Source organism: Tetranychus urticae, chromosome 2 (assembly GCF_039701765.1).
Source record: "Tetranychus urticae isolate SD_2017Ah chromosome 2, NJAU_TeUrti_SD_1.0, whole genome shotgun sequence".
NCBI lineage: Eukaryota > Metazoa > Arthropoda > Arachnida > Trombidiformes > Tetranychidae > Tetranychus > Tetranychus urticae.
The window spans coordinates 28,856,221-28,875,859 of record NC_142959.1 but is presented as its reverse complement, the minus strand read 5'-3'; the positions used below and the strand labels follow the sequence as shown (position 1 = coordinate 28,875,859).

Below are 19,639 nucleotides of genomic sequence, written 5' to 3'. Positions count from 1 at the left end.
ATGCCAGTCAATGATAATTTAACAGGGTCTCATTTGAATATGTCAAATGTTGTTTCATCCACTACAGGACCAATCTCGTTATCACCTTCACCATGGGATTCCATGTTAATTTCAGAACGATCAACTCCAAGTGATCCTCCCGAGAGTCTTCCTGAAAGTATCAACTCGTTTGGTTCTTCTGGATCAATCCGACGAAAACTAATCAAACCTGACATTAGTCTGGACTTTTTAGATTCCTCATCATCATCTGAAGAAGAAGAAAGTGACAGCGAAATAGGTGGCAGGTTTGAAGCATGTAATGTTTTCTCTGGTTGCACCAACGATGAACATTTTTATCGAGACACTTCGTTGAGTGAGGAGACCTTTACTAACGATAGAATCCCAGTTAAGCTCGTTTCCAACTCGCAACCTGTTGACAATCAGGTGACTTTTGCTGTCTGTTAATGATACCAAATGTGCCTCATTCATATTTTTAAATTCATCCTTGTTTTCAATCTGTGATCTGAATAATTTTATCATTGTTTCATTTTTTTAACTAAGCTGGGCTCATCAACTATTGTCCAGAAAAAAAGAGCTTCTGTCTGCTGTGAATAATCTCTGAAACCAACACTCAAAAAAGAAGCTTACAGTCAATAGAAAGACCTGAATTGACAATGAAAGAAACCATCGATAAAATGAAACATTGGTCTTTTCAATTTAAAAATGTAATCAAAATTATTTTTGCATTTCTTTCATTGTCAATTCAGGTCTTTTCAAACAGAATTGACTGTATTTAAACTGATTGCCATAGATACTGATATTTTTTAATAACTATCATCAAACAAATCATTTTTCAAATGACGAACTTAATCATGTTAATCATGTTAATTATTGAAAATAAATGTGCAAATTTTGATTTGAATCGTTTTTGTATACAATTTGAATCCATGATAGATGACGATCAAGATGATAAAAAATGGTTACCCAAAACTAGGAAGCTGGTTAGCTATCAACAGTAAAGTGCTATTATGAACGTGATACTGATAAACACGGCGATATTGATTGGTATTCAATGAGTGAAAAGTCTTAATTAATATTAAGAATCGTATGACAACAGGTTAGAAGTGAATTGAGCCAGTATTGGTTTGTTGTCACGATCATGTTGGATGGTGAATACGTTTTAATCAACAGTTGACGGAGCAGAAACAAATTGGTTACCTTTTGGTGTTAATTAATGCACTCAAATGAGATTAAATGCCTTAATAGTACTCTTATAAACTGCTGATGATTAAATGGTAAAGTCAATTATTATGGGAGAAGGCATCTGAAAATTGCATTGAGAAATGGTTTAAAGCGTAATTAAAGAATGAATCTTTTCATGGAAATGTTTTATGTGAAAAAATTTAACAGCTAAATATTCATTATCCATTAAGATGTTGGTGAATTAAGTTAATTTCTCAATGATCTCATCTCAATTTTGAAACTTGATTTCTCAAAACATTTAACTCGAAGACCAATTATCATCAAAATGACCAATTTACATGTTAATTTGTTGCTCAATTAATTCTTCAGCAATTTAAAGACACAATTATGCCATTTATTTCAAGACTGAAGACACCAACAGCTAAACTCTAACATGTACAAAATTATACTCAACTGAGCTTCACTAGGAAACCATACAGAAACAACGAAAATCGAGAAATAAAATTATAATGAAATAATAAAGCCCTTGTCGTCTAACTGCAGGGCAAGATTATTCATATTCTTGTATTAATATATTTCTGAATCGTAATCAATTCAAGATGAAATTTAATAAAATTAGGAAAAATTTTGTCTCTAATAGGTGGCTTCATCTAACGGATAAAATATATACTATATGTTAATCAGACGATACATCATATGATAATCAGAAGATTTATTATCCTTATTAATATGTTTATTAATTTTTGTTCATTTGTTTGTGTCTTTTGGTTTGCTTGCAAAGGTAACACGTTGGTTTATCATTACTATTTGACGGTAATAACAAATTTCAACAATTCATTTGCAAAGTAGTGAGTCACATGCATCTTTACAACAAACTACTGTTCAGATAATGATAATGAAAAAGATGACGATGATAGTAAAGACCAGTCAAAATTGGGTCCATCAAATTCACACAATTACTGTTCTCCGAGCTTTTTGCAAAATTGGCCTTTTGTATGCGCCATGTTGGTTATTCACACTCAGAAACATGAGACTCCGTTGAAAAAACATTTAAGCATGTTATCCTTTGTGCCTGATTTGTCGGTAAATTTGGGTCCACCGCCAATATCATCAGATCTTGTTGATTTTTCCATTCGCGGAGCGTTGACTTTATGTGCAGCCTTGTGCAGGACAAATCCAAGTCTATTAAGCATTACAGATGACCTCTTCTTATTCACTTGTCTAACATCTTTTCCATTGTGATTGTGTCGTTGCTGGTAAAGGTCATTTTTATTGCTATTTTTATTATTTGTATTGTTAATTTCATCTAAATCCTCTTCATTCTCGTCCTCTTCATAGGAACCTTCCGATTCACCATCTTCTTTGCTCTCTCCATATTCATTTGGATGGTCAGCTAGTCGAGCTTTTACATAGTCATTGATGCGTTGGCGACCCTGGACGAAATATGATATTAATAATGGAAAAAGAAAAAGAAAGATAAATGTTACAATTTTGTTTGGACATTTGATTCCAATTTGGTCAATCTGGAAGGTTAAATTACATCTTGAAGACTTTCAATGTCAAAAATTAAACAATCAAGTCCATCAACTCTTTACTCAACTTCAATTTCAAAGCTGCTTCTCAACATCATCTAAATCAATTTGTAGATTGAATGGAGTTATATTTACACACTGATTAACGACAAATTATGGCTAATTTTCCTGGAAAGTTCAATGTTTGTTCTTGATAAGCAATTATCAAAAATAGTATGCGAGTCTCTAAAGTGTATGCTTAAGAATCGCATGCAACAGTTGAAACAGATTACAGTTTACTTTTTATATAAACTGCTAGAAAATAATCAAATTATTATGATATTGAAGATGATCAGCTCAGCTCAAATTATTGGCAATAAGAAGTCTTTATTTAACAATCAACTTTGATGAAATGAACTGATTTGAAAAATAAACATGAAAATAGGTGATAATTTGTTGGTGTTTTCAGCTCTTTTTGTTGATTTTAAATTGAGACTTATTTAATCACCTTCTTATACAACAATTGGACATAATCAAATATCGACTGTTTGCTTACAAAATCAACATGAAAATAGCCAACATGATGTTCAAGGCCCATGTTATTGTCATTGGTTTTACTCAAGAAAAAAGCAAATGAACATTCAAATTATATTCTGTAATCCATTCAACACTGATTGCCATTGATCAGTGCAACCCATAGACAATATGATTATATAATTGTTTGGTTGAAAATAAACCAATTGTCTTTGATTGTAAAAAAATGTGAATCGTAAGATGAGATTCAAGATTGAAATTAAAGACAAAAATCAGCTTAATTCAGTAAAAAAAGTAAAGAGGGAGAAGATTTCATTTTAGATTGAATTTCAATCAATAATGATTAGCATGTATAATCTCCAGAGTAATCAAGTTGATTGAAACAAAATAGTAATGATTATTTAAATGTTATGAAGACTGTTTTGATGCATTTTACCTTCATTTTGATTTCACCATTAACAGTGCGACATGTGATTGTTGTTGACTATGATTATTTCATCAATCAATTTGACTTCATCTTAATGGTCAATTGATGAGGACAAAACACAAAAGCAAATCTACTGACCAAGAAAATAAAGGTAAAAATAAGATTAAGGACAATAAAGGTTTGATTGTTATTAAGAGTGATTTTTCCTGTCCTTATCTATCAATTTGTACACCTTTTGACTTTCAAATAATCCATTAATAATTGAATGCAAATGGTTAACTATTCTGGTGCTTCACCACAATCACAATCACAATCATAAATAAAAACCCTTTTCGGGTCTCTTCGTTTCTTTTCAACCCAAAAAGTCTCAATTTTAATCATTTCTGGTTATGATTATCCGAGATTTAATCATGATTTATTTTCACTCTTAAATGTTTTGATTTTCAAAGAGATAGTTTTATTGGTCTTTAAATTCACTTTGCTTTATCAAAGCTGGAAGCTTGATTAATTATTAACACTTGACAATTTGCCTGATCAGGTTACTTTTCAATCAGTCCTTTGAACCAACATTTGCATTTGTTTCAATTCATTAGCCCTGTTAATGACCCAACAGGTAAAAACCTTAACCTTAAAGAGGTTAAATCAAGATTAACTATCTAATTGTTTGCTAAGTGTAAAGATGAAATTAAATGTGATGTTTATAAATTAAAACATGAAACGTTCAACGCTTTTTGGTTGAAGCAAAAAGTGAATCCTAAAATATTCATTGACTCAAAGATGAGATTAAACTGAATTAAATCAATTTCAATTTGAATTTCAATTCAATTAAATGCATTTTGTTGCAAAATCACTCAATAAATTAACTAATAGCAAGATATCAATGATAATTAAATGAGTAAATCAATGAATCTATCAAAGGAAGACTTTTAAATTTCTTGTAAAAATAAAAACAGTTTATTATTAGAATTGAAATTATTATTAATAAATATCTTTCAACTATTTTAGTCAATGGAGTAAAATATTTCAGACTAATTAGTCTAATTAGTTGATTACATAAGTTCAATTAGATTGCTCATTATATCTATTTATACGATTTAAATGAACACTTCAAGACTCAAGTCTAGTTGGGAAATTAAGGTTTAGTCAGAAATAATCTCAACTGAAATGTTTTGAATTCATTTATTGAATTTGATTTTTAATGAACTGATTGTTTGATTGTTGATTGGTGGTGAAAAGGGATTTAAGTGTGAAAAATTTACTCACCAAGTTATAAGCCAAAGACTCGGGATAAGGTTGCAAATATGTTAAATCATCGCGAGGTATTACAATTTTAAATGGTTTTAACAGCAATTTATGATTTCCAGAGATAATCGGATTTGGTTCAAATGATAAACTAATTGAAATTAAAAGTGTGGAAATTAAATAACCAAAGAAAAGGCTCCAAATCATTGTTATAACTGCAAATCCAATGAGCAAAACTACAGCAAAAAGGAAACAAATCAAGAAATCTTGATTCTTAAACTGTCCAATGAACCAGATTTATACAAGAAAACGGTTTCTTTTGGTTATGATGTTAATTTAGTTGTAAATATGGGAATTATGATGTTAATTGTAGCTTTATTCAAGATGTTTGTTGAAATGTTACTTGTGATGTTAACCGTTAATGTTGAATGTAAACTGCAAGATGAAACACTGAGCTTACTGGTGAAGTTGCTTTGGTTTATTCATGATTTAAATGTTATGAATAATGCGATGGATACACTAATTTGATCACGATGATATTATAATTTGGTGATTCTATTTGATCAGTCAACAAAATTAGAAGCAAGTGAAGTTAAATAATGTTGGGTTAAATGAAAAAAAGTGATTTTAAGCTCAGGCGCGTTTTTGTCTTCAGTTCAACCCACTTGTTACTCTATGGTTTAGAGACTAGTTAGTTATTACAATAAATTGTACAAGTATATTTATGTCCATCAGAATCAACATCATAATCATCTGGACCATCTTATCTTGTTATGGACAACTCCAGGCAGTTAACTGATTGTAATTTTAACGCTTCAATTTAATGGTCAACATTTGATGATTTCTTGTTTTTTTTGTCTTGTTTACTTTGACATTCACTATTACACTGATCAACTAATTTAATTTTGTATTAAACACAGATTCTCACTTGATTTATGTTTCTCAACCTTAACAGATTTTCCAGTGAAATATAAGACTTGAAAAGGCTCAGTGTTTGGTCAAAACTGAGACTCACATTTCAATTCATTGATCGACTAATTCAAGTTGTCATTCAATTTGGACTCAACCTAAGCTATTAATTATTGATAATTGCTTCAATACCAATTAAATGAGCAAAGATTTGGAAATAATTGACTAAACTGGAGTGTGATTGATCAAAATTCAAAGCCATAACCAAAAAAAAAAACAACTCCTCATCAGAGTTAATGGCCAATAATACAATAACTTTTGACTTTTTAAAGGTTATCTTAATTGACAATGATATTCAGTTGAATGATTGAAAGTATAATAATCAAATTATTGGCCAAATGTCATAATATGAAAATAAATTTCCTGTGAAAAAAATATTTACCTTTACCAATCAATCAGCTATTGCATGCAGCTATTACAATGTATAAATTAGATTATAATTAGCATTTCAACCTGATATCTCGATCATCCTGTAACCATTTAGTCAATCAAAAGCTGTTAACAATGTTATCAACACGCAATTTTAAGTGTATATCCTATTCAGGTCGTAACAGTCGGGTTTGATCATTTAATTTTTCGCACTTTGCTCGAATTCGTAAATCTTTTCCATTTTATATGAGTTATGACTCGAAATCGATGGAAAAAATTTCATTAAAAAATCAACATTTGGCCTTTGAAACAGTATGAAGTTTCGACTTTTCTTGTTCTGAGACTATCAAGAAAAAAACTTTCACTAATATAATTTATTAAATTGAAAAAATTGGCCAATTCGAGTAAAGTACGCAAAAGTTATTAGCAATTGACTGTTGCATCCAGTTTAAGTGTAAGAATACATATTTGGCGCCTTTCATTCCACTCACAGATTTTGAGCCACATGTTGTGAGTCACCATAGAGCAAGTTGCATGTGTTTTTATTTTGAAGTTACACTTTTATCTTCATTTCATCTTTAGTTTTTATTTTTAACGAAAGTGTGTTTATAACCAATTGTCATCATGGGTCGTCGTTTCAAAAATAAAAAAGGTAAACAGGATTCAAAAGGTAACCGTGGAAATAGGAGACCTGGAAAACCAATTAATTATGCTGATATTGTTAAAGAAAATGAAACTTATGTTAAATACTACAAAGCTCAAAATATTGTTAAACCTGAAGAATGGGATTGTTTCATGAATACGATTCGAGATGAATTGCCGGCTGCATTCCGTATAAGTCGTTGCTGCATGGGTCAAACTTTGAAATTACGAGATATGATTAATGATGATAGTTTTAGTGCCATAGTTAATCCAGATGGTAATAGAGTTGCTGCTATTGCAGCTTTACCGTGGGATAAAGATGGTCTCTCTTTTCAGTTTAACTATTCTCGAGTTGAAATCAGAAAATCCGAAGCTCTTCAGCGATTACATTCTTTCTTGGTTTCTGAATCAGAAAATGGTTATATTACACGCCAAGAAGCTGTATCAATGATACCCCCACTTTTATTGGATGTTCAGCCTCATCATAAAGTTCTTGACGCTTGTGCAGCTCCAGGATCCAAAACTGCTCAAATAATCGAAATGTTAGATGTTAACTTGGTTAATTTGGAATGTAAACAGTCAAATTCTTCATCGGTCAGGTAAAGTGGACTGTGAATAATTCATATTAAGCATACTAATACCGGTCAACTTTTTCAAGAATCTTTAAAGCTTTACGAAATTTTTAACTTATTTTTAACCTTTAATAATTTTCTTTTTATTATCTTCATAGTTCTGGTATGGTCGTCGCCAATGATGTTGATAACAAACGGTGCTATATGCTTGTTCATCAAGCAAAGCGATTACATTCACCATGTTTTGTAATTTGTAATCATGATGCTGGTGTTATGCCGAATTTCTTCTCAGAGACAGATGGGAATAAGACAAAAATGAAATTTGACAGAATCCTTTGTGATGCACCTTGTACAGGAGATGGTACGATCAGAAAAAATGTTGATGTCTGGACAAAATGGACGATATCTAATGGAAATAATTTTCATGGTATCCAGTCTCGAATTGGTAGAAGATGTCTAGAATTGTTAGCAAAAGATGGTTTAATGGTTTATTCAACTTGTAGTCTTAATCCAATGGAAGATGAAGCTGTAGTTGCCTCTTTGTTGAATCAATGTGAAGGCGGTGTTGAACTTGTTGATGTATCTGAACGCCTACCTGGACTCAAATATTCACCAGGTATAGATACTTGGGTTGTTATGCAAAAAGACATGAAAATTCTCAATTCTTTCCAAGAAGTTGAAGAAAATTACCGAACACAAATCCGTGAAACAATGTTCCCTCCAGAAAATGCTAAAGAATTGAATCTTCATCGATGTATGCGCATATTACCTCATCATCAAAATACCGGAGGATTTTTCGTCGCAGTTTTAAGGAAAAAAGTTGAACATCTTCCATGGGAAAAACCGAAAGAAGAACCTAGTGATGCAGAAAATTTGAAAACAGAAGAGATGACTGATACTTCTCAAATCAAAACAGATCCACCAGCTAAAAGAGCAAGACGTTCTCTCGGTTTTCGTGAAGATCCTTTCTACTTTTTTACTGAAGAAAGTGAAGAATGGATCGAGATTAAAAAGTTTTTTAAAATTTCTGATAAATTTCCTGTTAATCAATTGGTCGCGCGATCAAAAGGAGCTAAGAGAAATATTTATTTTGTAACTTCTTCAGCTCGAGAAATCATAATAAATAATGAAAGTAACATCAAAGTAAGTATTTATAAATTTACACAATTGAATATTTGATTGCTTTCATTCCTAATTTCAAATTTAATACTCTATTAGTTTATTAATGCTGGAGTTCGTTTATTCTGTCGAGCTGATGATAAAGTTTGTGATGTTGGCTATAGAATAACTCAAGAAGGTTTATCTTCATTATTTCCCTATCTCGATAAAGAAAATATGGTGACACTTAATGCAACTGAACTTGCTCTCATAATGACCCAAGAAATGACCAGACACGAAGAACTAGAAGAATCAACTCGACTTAAATTGTCAACTTTACCAAGTGGGTGCATTGTTGCCATTTATTGTGAAAACTTAACTTCAAAATGTCCGAATAGAGGAACCATTAATCATGATATGGTTGTTCCTTTATGTATTTGGAAAGGAAAAAATACTGTTCGTCCTTTTGTATCAAAATCGGAGAGAATTCATTTTCTCAGAATCTGTGGAGGTGATACAAAGGAATTAGGTGCGTTAAAATTTTCAAATTGTAATGAGAATATTGATTATAAAATCTCTTTTATTTTTTCTTTACAGAGGCAACTGAACTAAAAAAGTTTCAAGATAAACAAGAAAGGAAGCAAGCAAGACTGAATGAGCGGAACCAAAAACAAGAACAAAACGATTTGAAAGAAAAATTGGAGACAAATCAGGATCTTGATTCAAAAACAGAAAGCACAACTTGTTAATAAAACTTTTTTGCGTTAAAAGTGACAAAAGTTTCAAACAAAATATATTCAATAGATCACATATTTTCTACATTTTTTATTTGTTGAATCGAGGTACTACTTTTTTTAGTTATCTCAACAATTTACATCATTGACCTCAGCAATAAATTTTGTTTTAACCAAAAAAAGTCACAAATGAGACTTTTTTCATAGAGAATCGCAAAATATACTTGACGCCCTAATATTTCAAAGTAAAGGGATTGAGAGTCGCCTAGGTTACATTCATATGACAATCCTATTAGGACCATAACTCGAAATTACGGCTAAGATTCTTGAAAACTGGTTTTGAGAAACTTACTTTTTTACTTACAACCTTACAAGTGTAACTAAAGTTCGTGTAGGTAGGAGGCTTAAGAGAGGAAACCAGTTTCTCAATCGAGAAATCACAGCAATTTAAAATTCGTTTCTACGCAGGGAAAAATATTCATTCCTACAGGAACTTTAGGTACACCCTGTACTTGATAGCAAAAGAAACCTTAGTTTTTGCGCATAAAAGGTGGCCTACATTCATTGGAGTAATACGCAAAATCATGGCTAAGGTTGTTAAAAACTGGTGTTGAAAACCACGGCCTTAGTTTGACCCTTTTTACATGCGAAAGGTGATCTACTTTTGCCCAAAATCTTTAGTACTTGAATAAAAATTTTATCATCCATCTTCTAGATTAGCTTATTTATAATTTATACTAATTTGTAAAATTAATTTTTTGGTGAATAATGCATGAAACTAATCATGACTCTGATAAAAGTAAGTTTCGTTTTTTCATCAAATCAGTTTTAACATTTTTTCTTTGTAATGTTTAGTTACAATAAAAATAAGGCATTCGGATGAGGATTATCATGACATTACGATTGATTGGTCAAATGAAAGTTTCGATTACAGGAAACAATTGTTTCATCAGGTAAGTCAAAAGAAAAACAAGAAAGTGATTAATTTCTAGTTTATATTTTACTTACACCAATAGTTAGCAGCATACACAGGAATACCAGTTGAACATCAAGAGTATGTGAGCGTGAGCAGAGCATTTCGTCACGGTCACAGTCTGCTAAATACCGAATGGAAGGATGGGTAAATAATTTTATCTAACTTTTTGATTGCCTTTCTTTAGATTTAATCCTTTTTCATAAATTTTTCAGAATTTTTAATGAGGGCTATGCTTGGAAATACGACACCAAGGAACTCGCAATGGATGCTTTCCATGATGGCGATTGTTTTCTATTTAGAACGAGAATCGTTGCAGCTGAGTTTGGATTGTTTTGTAGATATGACTTGCAGCATCAGAGTATGGTTAATGAAACCGGATGCGACCGAAGTTATTGCTATTACCTGGGTCGTCGATCTTTCACAATAAGAGTATCAGAGTTGCTGAAATCAGATGAATTGCGAAAAATTTGTGATGAAAATGCCTTAAAATATAACGTACAACCAGCGGAATTTTTAAGAATGAACCTCAGTTTGAATATTGCACATCTTACTGAGCCAGTGTGCACTGCGAAGATCTCAGCTCGGCCTGATCTATTTCGGTTTAATGCTAACTATATGTACTTACGTTACCGTGGCTAACTTGAATGGTTTGGACTCCTTTGGACGCTAAAGTAAACAATTGTAAAATTTTAGCTTAAGCTACTAATCCAATTATTGTTTTTTCAGAATTTTAACCAAGAATTGACCGAAGATTTTCACAAAATTTAACATTGACGATCATGAACAAGAAAAAGACCATTTTATTGCGATTTTAATACTTCCATTTTGATTAAAAAAAGATGAATGATTCTGATTGAATTTTTATTCTGATTTCTTTAAATCAACGCTAAAACAATGAGAAATTATGGCCTTTCAGACTTGAATTTCAATTAATAATTAGATATGTGTTTGTACAACACTAATGTATTTATCAACAAAGAAAATATTCAACCTTTGTCAACTATTTGTAAGCTTGAAAAGGTTTATGCTAGTGGTCTAAATGTGATCCAAGATAGCAGCAGCAAAACAGCAATTTATTCATTGTCATTTCACTCGCGACATTTTAATTAAAATGAAAATATGATTTGAATCTGAAGTTTGTGATGTCTGCTATAGAATAACTCAAGAAGGTTTATCTTCATTATTTCCCTACCTTGATAAAGAAAATATGGTGAAACTTAATGCAACTGAACTTGCTCTCATAATGACCCAAGAAATGACCAGACACGAAGAACTAGAAGAATCAACTCGACTTAAATTGTCAACTTTACCAAGTGGGTGCATTGTTGCTATTTATTGTCAAAATTTAACTTCAAAATGTCCAAATAGAGGAACCATGGAAGAAAGGAAACAAGCAAGACTGAATGAGCGGAACCAAAAACAAGAACAAAACGATTTGAAAGAAAAATTGGAGACAAATCAGGATCTTGATTCAAAAACAGAAAGCACAACTTGTTAATAAAACTTTTTTGCATTAAAATTTGACAAAAGTTTCAAACAAAAATATTTTACTACAATTTTTATTTTTGTATTATTTCAAAATTATCTCTCAAGATTTTCTAATAATTCTGTGATTATCATGGCTCTAAGCAAAAGGGATGAAGATGATCTCGATTCTGAAAGTCAATCAAGTGATTCTTCAAGATCTTCTAGTGAAAGTGAAGCAGAATCGGCCAATTCGGATGACAGAGGAGACAATCGTGAAGAAATTGATGAAGAAAAGGAAGATAGCGATGATGTCAAAGAAATGGAAGATGCAAATTTGAAGTAAAAGGAGAAAGTGATTCAGATGAGGAAAGAGAAGCTGATGAGGATAAAGAAGCCGATGAAGTCATGGCTGATCTGGATGAGGATGATGATAGAGAAGAAGAAAGTGAAAATGACGAAGACAAGGATGAAGAGATGGAAGAAGAGAAAGCTGCCGAAAAAGATGACGAAAGTGACTCTGACGACGACAGGGAAGTCACTCACGCTGTTGATGCAGATGATGTGCTTGCAGATCTTAATCTTGATGATGATGATGATGAAGATGAAGGCAGAGAAGCTACTGGTGGAGACGAAAGGGAAGAAGAGCCGCCAGAAGAGATACCCATCACACGTATTGAAGTAGAAATTCCAAAGATTCCAACTGAACTTGGAAATGATATTCATTTTGTTAAATTACCCAATTTTTTAAGTGTTGATACTCATCCATATGATCCATCTTGGTATGAAGATGAAATCGATGAAGACGAAATTCTCGATGAAGAAGGAAGACATCGAGCAAAATTGAAAGTTGAATCAACAATAAGATGGAGAACCGTAGTTGACGAGAATGGAGTGTCTCTAAAAGAAAGTAATGCCAGAATAGTTAAATGGTCAGATGGTAGCATGTCTCTACACCTTGGATCCGAAATCTTTGATATTCATAAACAAAGCTTAATGGCTGGTGATAATAATCATTTTTTCATTCGTCAAGGGACTGGTCTACAAGGGCAAGCCGTTTTCAAAACTAGTTTTACACATCGAAAGATGACCCTTTCATTGGCCGAAAGAAGTCATAAAACTCAAAAGATTAGGGTTTTACCTAACGTTGGTAAAGATCCTGAAGCCCACATGTCAGAAATGATCAAGAAGGAAGAGGACAAGTTAAAGGCATCTATTAGACGAGAAAACAAAATGAGAAGAGTCCGGGAAAAGGCTCCTTTCCGTGGTCCAACAGCATCTTATTTAGAGCCTGATGCATACGATGATGATGATGATGATGATGGCGGTGTATCTTTATCAGCAATTAAAAAACGTTACAAGAAAGGAGGTGCTGGTTATAATATCTATACAGATAGTGACGATGATAGTGACCTGGATAAGAAAAAATCATCCAGTGAACGAAAACGAACTGCGAAGGTTGTCGAAAGTGATGATGAAGATGACGATAAATAGCCCGTCTGGTGATAACCCTTTAAAATGTTTACAATTCAACTGAATATTAGTGTGTAATTAATTTTTTTATGTAATATGTTGTAAACAAAAACATTAAATTCAATTTTTATTATGATCACTGATCACATATCTTCCTCATTTTTATTTGTTGAATCGAGGTACTACTTTTTTAGATATTTCAACAATTTACATCATTGGCCTCAGCAATAAATATTGTTTTAACCAAAAAAAAGTCACAAATGAGCCTTTTTTCGGTGAGAGTCTAGTTATACGGACACATATAATAAACAGTGCTATAGATTCAAATAAATAATCGTTAATTGTCGCGCTCTAGGTCGGACTAGGTTAGGTTAGGTTAGGTTAGGTTTGGTTAGGTTCGGTTGGGCTTGGACGGCCTGGGGCCTCAATTAACGGCTTTGTTATTGTTTTGTGTCCGTGTAACTAGACTGTTACCCTTTTTTCATAGAGAATCGCAAAATATACTTGACGCCCTAATATTTCAAAGTAAAGGGATTGAGAGTCGCCTAGGTTACATTCATATGACAATCCTATTAGGACCATGACTCGAAATTACGGCTAAGATTCTTGAAAACTGGTTTTGAGAAACTTACTTTTTTACTTACAACTGGTTAAAAACTGCTGTTGAAAACCACGGCCTTAGTTTGACCCTTTTTACATGCGAAAGGTGAACTACTTTTGCCCAAAATCTTTAGTACTTGAATAAAAATTTTATCATCCATCTTCTAGATTAGCTTATTTATAATTTATACTAATTTGTAAAATTAATTTTTTGGTGAATAATGCATGAAACTAATCATGACTCTGATAAAAGTAAGTTTCGTTTTTTCATCAAATCAGTTTTAACATTTTTTCTTTGTAATGTTTAGTTACAATAAAAATAAGGCATTCGGATGAGGATTATCATGACATTACGATTGATTGGTCAAATGAAAGTTTCGATTACAGGAAACAATTGTTTCATCAGGTAAGTCAAAAGAAAAACAAGAAAGTGATTAATTTCTAGTTTATATTTTACTTACACCAATAGTTAGCAGCATACACAGGAATACCAGTTGAACATCAAGAGTGTGTTGATGTACATCACGCATCAAATCGCAGTGGTGGAGTGCGAAATACCGAATTCAAGGATGGGTAAATGATTTTATCTAACTTTTTGACTGCCTTTCTTTAGATTTAATCCTTTTTCATAAATTTTTCAGAATTTTAAATGAGGGCTGGGATTGGGATTACGACTCAAAGGAACTCGCAATGAATGCTCTCCATGATGGCGATTGTTTTCTGTTTAGAACAAGAATTTTCACAGATCAACTTGGATTGTTTTGTAGATATACATTGCAGCATCAGAGTCTGGTTAATGGAACTGGATGCGAACGATATTATTGCCATTACCTGGCTCGTCGATCTTTCACAAAAAGAGTATCAGAGTTGCTGAAATCAGATGAAATGCGAAAAATTTGTCATGAAAATGGCTTACGATGGCGCGAACAACCAGATGAATTCAGAAGAATGAACCTCAATTTGAATATTGCACATCTTACAGAGCCAATGTGCACTGCGAAGATCTCAGCTCGGCCTGATCTATTTCGGTTTAATGCTAACTATATGTACTTACGTTACCGTGGCTAACTTGAATCTCTGTCGATTGTTGATAAAAAAGTTTTTACTTTCAATTCATTCAAATGTTTTCATCTAATAAAAACATTCAACTAAAATTTTATTAGTGGATGTTTCCTCATTTCTATTGATTTGTAAAAGTCTCCCGTATACTATTTTTTATTTCAATCTTTAATTATCAAACTTGAATTTCAATTAATAATTAGATATGTGTTTGAACAACACTAATGAATTTATCAACAAAGAAAATGTTCAACCTTTGTCAACTATTTGTAAGCTTGAAAAGGCTTATGCTAGTGGTCTAAATGTCATGCAAGCTGCTCCTCGAGAGCTAAAACCTGTTGTTAACCGACATTGTGATTTTTTGGTTTATTTTGATGATGAAGACTCTGATTGTAATGATACTGGAACAGCAGATTTAGATCCTCATTGGAAATGTATAATACTTTGTGTACATTCGTTTTTACTAACAAAAAGTCAATTTGATAAAACAATATCTTTTCACTTGACTGCCATTGAAATAACCAGATAGCAGCAGCAATAACAGCAATGCAATTTATTCATTGTCATTTCACTCGCTACATTTTAATCAAAATGAAAATATGATTTGAATCTGAAGTTTGTGATGTCTGCTATAGAATAACTCAAGAAGGTTTGTCTTCATTATTTCCCTACCTCGATAAAGAAAATATGGTGAAACTTAATGCAACTGAACTTGCTCTCATAATGACCCAAGAAATGACCAGACACGAAGAACTAGAAGAATCAACTCGACTTAAATTGTCCTCTTTACCAAGTGGATGCATTGTTGCCATTTATTGTGAAAATTTAACTTCAAAATGTCCAAATAGAGGAACCATTAATCATGAAATGGTTGTTCCTTTATGTATTTGGAAAGGAAAAAATACTGTTCGTCCTTTTGTATCAAAATCGGAGAGAATTCATTTTCTCAGAATCTGTGGAGGTGATACAAAGGAATTAGGTGCGTTAAAATTAGCAAATTTGTAATGAAAACATTGATTATAAAATCACTTTTATTTTTTCTTTACAGAGGCAACTGAACTAAAAAAGTTTCAAGATAAACAAGAAAGGAAACAAGCAAGACTGAATGAGCGGAACCAAAAACAAGAACAAAACGATTTGAAAGAAAAATTGGAGACAAATCAGGATCTTGATTCAAAAACAGAAAGCACAACTTGTTAATAAAACTTTTTTGCGTTAAAAGTGACAAAAGTTTCAAACAAAAATATTTTACTACAATTTTTATTTTTGAATGCTCCCTCATTTCTATTGGTCGGTTTAATTTGAAAAATCCCTCCAAAACATTCATATATATGTATTGGTTTCAAACAAATTGTTTATCTTCCAATTTTAATCTTTGAGTTTTAAATTGAATTTTAATTGATAATTAAATATGTGTTCAAATAATACTAGTGGATTTATCAACAAAGAAAATGTTCAACCTTTGTCAACAATTTGCAAGCTTGATGCTAGTGATCTAAATGTCATCCAAGCTGCTCCTCGAGAGCTAAAACCTGTTGTTAACCGCCATTGTGATTTTTTGGTTTATCGTGATGATGAAGACTCTGATTCTGATGATATTGGAACAGCAGATCTGTTAAAAGTACGAAAAAGACGTGCCGATTCACCACCACTTTTGAAGCCTGAAAGTTTGGCATTAAATCAGAAATTTTATTGTGACTTGAATTCAATTTACATTAATGGCTACGAGTACTCATTTGAAGAGATCCGGTATCGCAAGTGGTTGAATTGCAGGAAAGAGAAAGCGGCAAAACGCTCAAATAAAGAAATGGCAAAAGAAATTGTTAACCTTAAAAGGAAAGTTGAGTCAAATGAGCAAGCAATTCAATTTCTTCAAGATAAACTATCAACTGTCATGGGACTTATTCAGGCTAACAAACCAGCAAATGAAGACAAACAAGAGGTGTCTACTATGGTTCGTGACTTAATTAATGGTTCATACAATGATACTCAACTTGAGAAAACTATGCTTCAGCCTATTCCATCAATTCCAGTCAAAGATTTCACAATTTACAAAGACATGACTATCGAGGCTCCAACTTTTGTAGCGCCAGCTCAGGATAACGTCCCGCTAATCCGATTTGACATTACAGAATGTGGAGAAGCTGCTAAAAATCTTGTGTCTTCCTCTGCTCTGTCCAGCTCTAAAGGATTCGATAAATCAATTGATAACCAAACATTCAATTTGAAAAAAGCTGAAATTGATCAGAAAAGTCTCCAGACTCAATTATCTGATGAAAATATTCTCGAGATTAAGAAATCAACTTTTAAAATTCACGAGGACAGTATCGAGAATAAACCACCAGCGCTAAGAATTCACGAGGACAGTATCGAGAATAAACCACCAGCGCTAAGAATTTACGAAGACAGTATCGAGAATAAAGAACCAACTTCACAAATTTACAAAGACAGCATCGAAATAAAAAAACCAGTGCTACAAATTCATGAGGACAGCATCGAGAGTAAAGAACCAACTTTACAAATTCACAAAGAGGCTATCGAAATGAAACAACCTGCCTTACAAATTCATGAGGACAGCATCGAAATAAAAAAACCAGTGTTACAAATCCATCAGGACAGCATTGAGAATAAAGAGCCAACTCTTCAAATTTACAAGGACAGTATCGAAATAAAAAAACCTGCATCACAAATTCATGAGGCCAGCATTGAGAGTAAAATACCAACTTTACAAATTCAAGAAGACAGTATCGAGATAAAGGAACCTAATTTGCAAATTCACGAGGACAGCATCGAGATAAAGGAACCAAATTGTGATTTTCTTGATAAATTTCAAGCAGAAAGACACGATCCTATCGATATGGAAATTGAGAAAGCTGAGAATAAAATTTCACAAATTAAATCAGCTCTTGAAGATACCAAACGTAAATCATTGCTCGCTCGCAGCAACAACAAATTATCTATAATTGCTGAAAACAGTAGGGAGTTAACTGATAAAACTACAACTGATAAAAACAGTCCAGTCAAAATGCGTGCTCCAGTCGCTGCTTGTAAATCGATGCGTAATGATTTCGATTTGGCCGACCTGTCCGTTAACCCCATCATCCATCGTGGCTCGATGCACTTCAGAGTTTCAGAAGCATTCACGATGTATATTCCGAATTCTGAAGATGAATGTGTCCCTAAATCATGCTCGACTCCTGGTAAAACTCAATGAGCGCAAAAATTTTATTTGACCGATATAACATTTTTAGATTTATATTTTTGTCTCTACATATTATGATTGATAAGTCATCAGACTTTGTCATGCATTGATTGAAATAAACATAATTTCTATGCAAAATGAAACGTTTTTGATACATTGTGTGAATAAAATAAACAGTACATCTATTTGATGAGAAACCATGTTTTAATGAGGAGAGGATGAACAAAATATGATAGTTATACATGAAAATATCTGTTGAATGAAATGACAAAAAAAGGTTTTAATATTTATACGTGGAAAGTAAGCATGAAGTGAATTATACCTTAAAGTTATATGTTGAATTGATTAATTGTTCTTGAGGTCATCTATTTGTTGACATATGCATCTAATTCTGCATCTAACTCTTCAGCGGTCAGAGATTTACGATTTTGATTATTACGCCTGGGTCCTTTATTAGATAACCCGCCAGCTCCACCACCACGACCACGAGATCTGGCACCAGAATTCGCTCCTCTGGAAGCATTACCAAATTTTGGTGATCTGAAGTTTCCTTGGCCTGGTGATGAGACGTTTGGTTTACTTCTTTGAGACATATCTCCAGATGGAACCAAAGTAATCTTCATTGGTCGACCTATAGAAACAAGAGAGAAGCATAGAGAACTGGTTAGTATAAAGACCAATGAAACTAATAGGGAAAAAAATATTACCATCAAGAAGCACTCCATTGTATTGTTTCATAGCGGCAGCAGCATCACCTCGCTTTTCAAATATAACATCAGCCGTACCAAGAGATCGACCAGATCTATCATAGTGAACAGCAGCTTTTTTAATAAGTCCAAATTCAGCAAATAAGTCTTGGATGTCTTTATCGGAAACACCATAATCTAAATTAGATACCAATAGATGGTTTGAACCAGGTGTACGAGATGGTCCGTCAAACATATCATGTTGCCACTTATCGGGTATCCTTGATGCCTATGATGGATGATGGATCAGATCAGATAATCACTGTTAGATTAGTCTTGAAAAAATTTCACATTTTCAATCAGGTAATTTTAAACACAATGGATAGTCTGGTAAAAATGGCAGCCAGTTAAGGTTTGTCATATACATCATTTTTAACCAACACCAAATAAATTTAAATTAAACAACCAGTCAACCAACCCGTGAATAAGGAGTAGATCTATTATTTCGGTTCATCTTATTTTTCATTGCTCCACGATTACGATTTCCAGAAGCAGCATTGTTTCTAGCAGTTGAACCTGAACCAGCATTGCCAGTATTACCACCACCTCTTCGAGCACCAGCTCCTTTTTTATAACCAGAAATACCATCCATCTTAATGATAGCATCCAGAGACATGTCGATTTTGTCAGTCATGTTGAAATTTAAGAATAATGAAATGAACAAATATAAAAAATAGTCACACAATAAGGTAAATTGTAATTCAACTGAACTAAAATGGCGACCTACAATGGTTTTTAAGGATAAAATTAAGCTTCTGAGTCAAGTTAAACACCTTAAAATACAGGGTGAGTGAGAAGGAGTGGAAAAAATCTTTCCCCTAGCGCACTAAACTGATTTT

The 19,639-nt window shown here is 32.7% G+C and overlaps 7 protein-coding genes, 1 long non-coding RNA gene and 1 pseudogene across 9 annotated transcripts; 7 read left to right on the top strand and 2 right to left on the bottom strand.

Moving 5' to 3' along the window:
- Positions 1-1,893: 1,893 nt before the first annotated feature.
- On the bottom strand, positions 1,894-5,831 carry LOC107368173 (uncharacterized). The gene is made up of 2 exons (XM_015935958.3): positions 4,918-5,831; positions 1,894-2,615 (listed from the first exon to the last, which is right to left on the bottom strand). The coding sequence occupies exons 1-2, from the start codon at positions 5,101-5,103 to the stop codon at positions 2,202-2,204; spliced, it is 600 nt and encodes a 199-aa protein (XP_015791444.2). The 5' UTR covers positions 5,104-5,831; the 3' UTR covers positions 1,894-2,201.
- On the top strand, positions 2,299-4,010 carry LOC107368174 (uncharacterized). Its single transcript, XR_001570092.3, has 2 exons — positions 2,299-2,438; positions 2,521-4,010. It is a non-coding gene; the product is annotated as an uncharacterized LOC107368174 (long non-coding RNA).
- A 962-nt stretch (positions 5,832-6,793) lies between the features above and the next one.
- LOC107368159 (tRNA (cytosine(34)-C(5))-methyltransferase Nsun2) lies at positions 6,794-9,316 on the top strand. Its single transcript, XM_015935944.3, has 4 exons — positions 6,794-7,475; positions 7,607-8,591; positions 8,667-9,075; positions 9,144-9,316. Exons 1-4 carry the CDS (start codon positions 6,859-6,861, stop codon positions 9,293-9,295), a joined length of 2,163 nt encoding a protein of 720 aa, XP_015791430.2. The 5' UTR covers positions 6,794-6,858; the 3' UTR covers positions 9,296-9,316.
- A 564-nt stretch (positions 9,317-9,880) lies between these two features.
- On the top strand, positions 9,881-11,114 carry LOC149094292 (uncharacterized). The gene is made up of 5 exons (XM_089267110.1): positions 9,881-9,933; positions 9,996-10,079; positions 10,136-10,233; positions 10,297-10,400; positions 10,469-11,114. Exons 2-5 carry the CDS (start codon positions 10,049-10,051, stop codon positions 10,893-10,895), a joined length of 660 nt encoding a protein of 219 aa, XP_089123236.1. The 5' UTR covers positions 9,881-9,933; positions 9,996-10,048; the 3' UTR covers positions 10,896-11,114.
- Positions 11,115-12,033: 919 nt separating this feature from the next.
- On the top strand, positions 12,034-13,332 carry LOC149094291 (RNA polymerase-associated protein LEO1 pseudogene; annotated as a pseudogene). Its single transcript, XR_016198438.1, has one exon. The product of XR_016198438.1 is annotated as an RNA polymerase-associated protein LEO1 pseudogene (transcript).
- Positions 13,333-13,833: 501 nt separating this feature from the next.
- On the top strand, positions 13,834-14,989 carry LOC149094290 (uncharacterized). Its single transcript, XM_089267111.1, has 4 exons — positions 13,834-14,045; positions 14,102-14,199; positions 14,263-14,366; positions 14,435-14,989. The coding sequence occupies exons 1-4, from the start codon at positions 14,015-14,017 to the stop codon at positions 14,859-14,861; spliced, it is 660 nt and encodes a 219-aa protein (XP_089123237.1). The 5' UTR covers positions 13,834-14,014; the 3' UTR covers positions 14,862-14,989.
- A 473-nt stretch (positions 14,990-15,462) lies between these two features.
- Positions 15,463-16,073, top strand: LOC107368072 (RNA cytosine-C(5)-methyltransferase NSUN2-like). The gene is made up of 2 exons (XM_015935855.3): positions 15,463-15,831; positions 15,901-16,073. The coding sequence occupies exons 1-2, from the start codon at positions 15,540-15,542 to the stop codon at positions 16,050-16,052; spliced, it is 444 nt and encodes a 147-aa protein (XP_015791341.2). The 5' UTR covers positions 15,463-15,539; the 3' UTR covers positions 16,053-16,073.
- A 120-nt stretch (positions 16,074-16,193) lies between these two features.
- Positions 16,194-18,197, top strand: LOC149094289 (uncharacterized). Its single transcript, XM_089267109.1, has 2 exons — positions 16,194-17,614; positions 17,657-18,197. Exons 1-2 carry the CDS (start codon positions 16,264-16,266, stop codon positions 18,064-18,066), a joined length of 1,761 nt encoding a protein of 586 aa, XP_089123235.1. The 5' UTR covers positions 16,194-16,263; the 3' UTR covers positions 18,067-18,197.
- Positions 18,198-18,237: 40 nt separating this feature from the next.
- On the bottom strand, positions 18,238-19,498 carry Ref1 (RNA and export factor binding protein 1). The gene is made up of 4 exons (XM_015935851.2): positions 19,219-19,498; positions 18,762-19,029; positions 18,377-18,685; positions 18,238-18,306 (listed from the first exon to the last, which is right to left on the bottom strand). The coding sequence occupies exons 1-3, from the start codon at positions 19,432-19,434 to the stop codon at positions 18,420-18,422; spliced, it is 750 nt and encodes a 249-aa protein (XP_015791337.1). The 5' UTR covers positions 19,435-19,498; the 3' UTR covers positions 18,238-18,306; positions 18,377-18,419.
- Positions 19,499-19,639: the final 141 nt, after the last annotated feature.

What these genes read in the sequence shown, in the direction of transcription:
- LOC107368173 (XM_015935958.3), bottom strand. Translation starts at nt 5,103, where the DNA reads ATGATTTGGAGCCTTTTCTTTGGTTATTTAATTTCCACACTTTTAATT. An exon ending in AGTCTTTGGCTTATAACTTG is followed by an intron (nt 2,616 to 4,917) that starts GTGAGTAAATTT and finishes TATTTCGTCCAG; the next exon opens with GGTCGCCAACGCATCAATGA.
- LOC107368159 (XM_015935944.3), top strand. Translation starts at nt 6,859, where the DNA reads ATGGGTCGTCGTTTCAAAAATAAAAAAGGTAAACAGGATTCAAAAGGT. An exon ending in ATAATGAAAGTAACATCAAA is followed by an intron (nt 8,592 to 8,666) that starts GTAAGTATTTAT and finishes ATACTCTATTAG; the next exon opens with TTTATTAATGCTGGAGTTCG. An exon ending in AGGTGATACAAAGGAATTAG is followed by an intron (nt 9,076 to 9,143) that starts GTGCGTTAAAAT and finishes TTTTCTTTACAG; the next exon opens with AGGCAACTGAACTAAAAAAG.
- LOC149094292 (XM_089267110.1), top strand. Translation starts at nt 10,049, where the DNA reads ATGCATGAAACTAATCATGACTCTGATAAAA. An exon ending in GGAAACAATTGTTTCATCAG is followed by an intron (nt 10,234 to 10,296) that starts GTAAGTCAAAAG and finishes TTACACCAATAG; the next exon opens with TTAGCAGCATACACAGGAAT. An exon ending in AATACCGAATGGAAGGATGG is followed by an intron (nt 10,401 to 10,468) that starts GTAAATAATTTT and finishes TAAATTTTTCAG; the next exon opens with AATTTTTAATGAGGGCTATG.
- LOC149094290 (XM_089267111.1), top strand. Translation starts at nt 14,015, where the DNA reads ATGCATGAAACTAATCATGACTCTGATAAAA. An exon ending in GGAAACAATTGTTTCATCAG is followed by an intron (nt 14,200 to 14,262) that starts GTAAGTCAAAAG and finishes TTACACCAATAG; the next exon opens with TTAGCAGCATACACAGGAAT. An exon ending in AATACCGAATTCAAGGATGG is followed by an intron (nt 14,367 to 14,434) that starts GTAAATGATTTT and finishes TAAATTTTTCAG; the next exon opens with AATTTTAAATGAGGGCTGGG.
- LOC107368072 (XM_015935855.3), top strand. Translation starts at nt 15,540, where the DNA reads ATGGTGAAACTTAATGCAACTGAACTTGCTCTCATAATGACCCAAGAA. An exon ending in AGGTGATACAAAGGAATTAG is followed by an intron (nt 15,832 to 15,900) that starts GTGCGTTAAAAT and finishes TTTTCTTTACAG; the next exon opens with AGGCAACTGAACTAAAAAAG.
- LOC149094289 (XM_089267109.1), top strand. Translation starts at nt 16,264, where the DNA reads ATGTGTTCAAATAATACTAGTGGATTTATCAACAAAGAAAATGTTCAA. An exon ending in CAGTATCGAGATAAAGGAAC is followed by an intron (nt 17,615 to 17,656) that starts CTAATTTGCAAA and finishes AGATAAAGGAAC; the next exon opens with CAAATTGTGATTTTCTTGAT.
- Ref1 (XM_015935851.2), bottom strand. Translation starts at nt 19,434, where the DNA reads ATGACTGACAAAATCGACATGTCTCTGGATGCTATCATTAAGATGGAT. An exon ending in GATCTACTCCTTATTCACGG is followed by an intron (nt 19,030 to 19,218) that starts GTTGGTTGACTG and finishes CATCCATCATAG; the next exon opens with GCATCAAGGATACCCGATAA. An exon ending in CAATGGAGTGCTTCTTGATG is followed by an intron (nt 18,686 to 18,761) that starts GTAATATTTTTT and finishes TTGTTTCTATAG; the next exon opens with GTCGACCAATGAAGATTACT.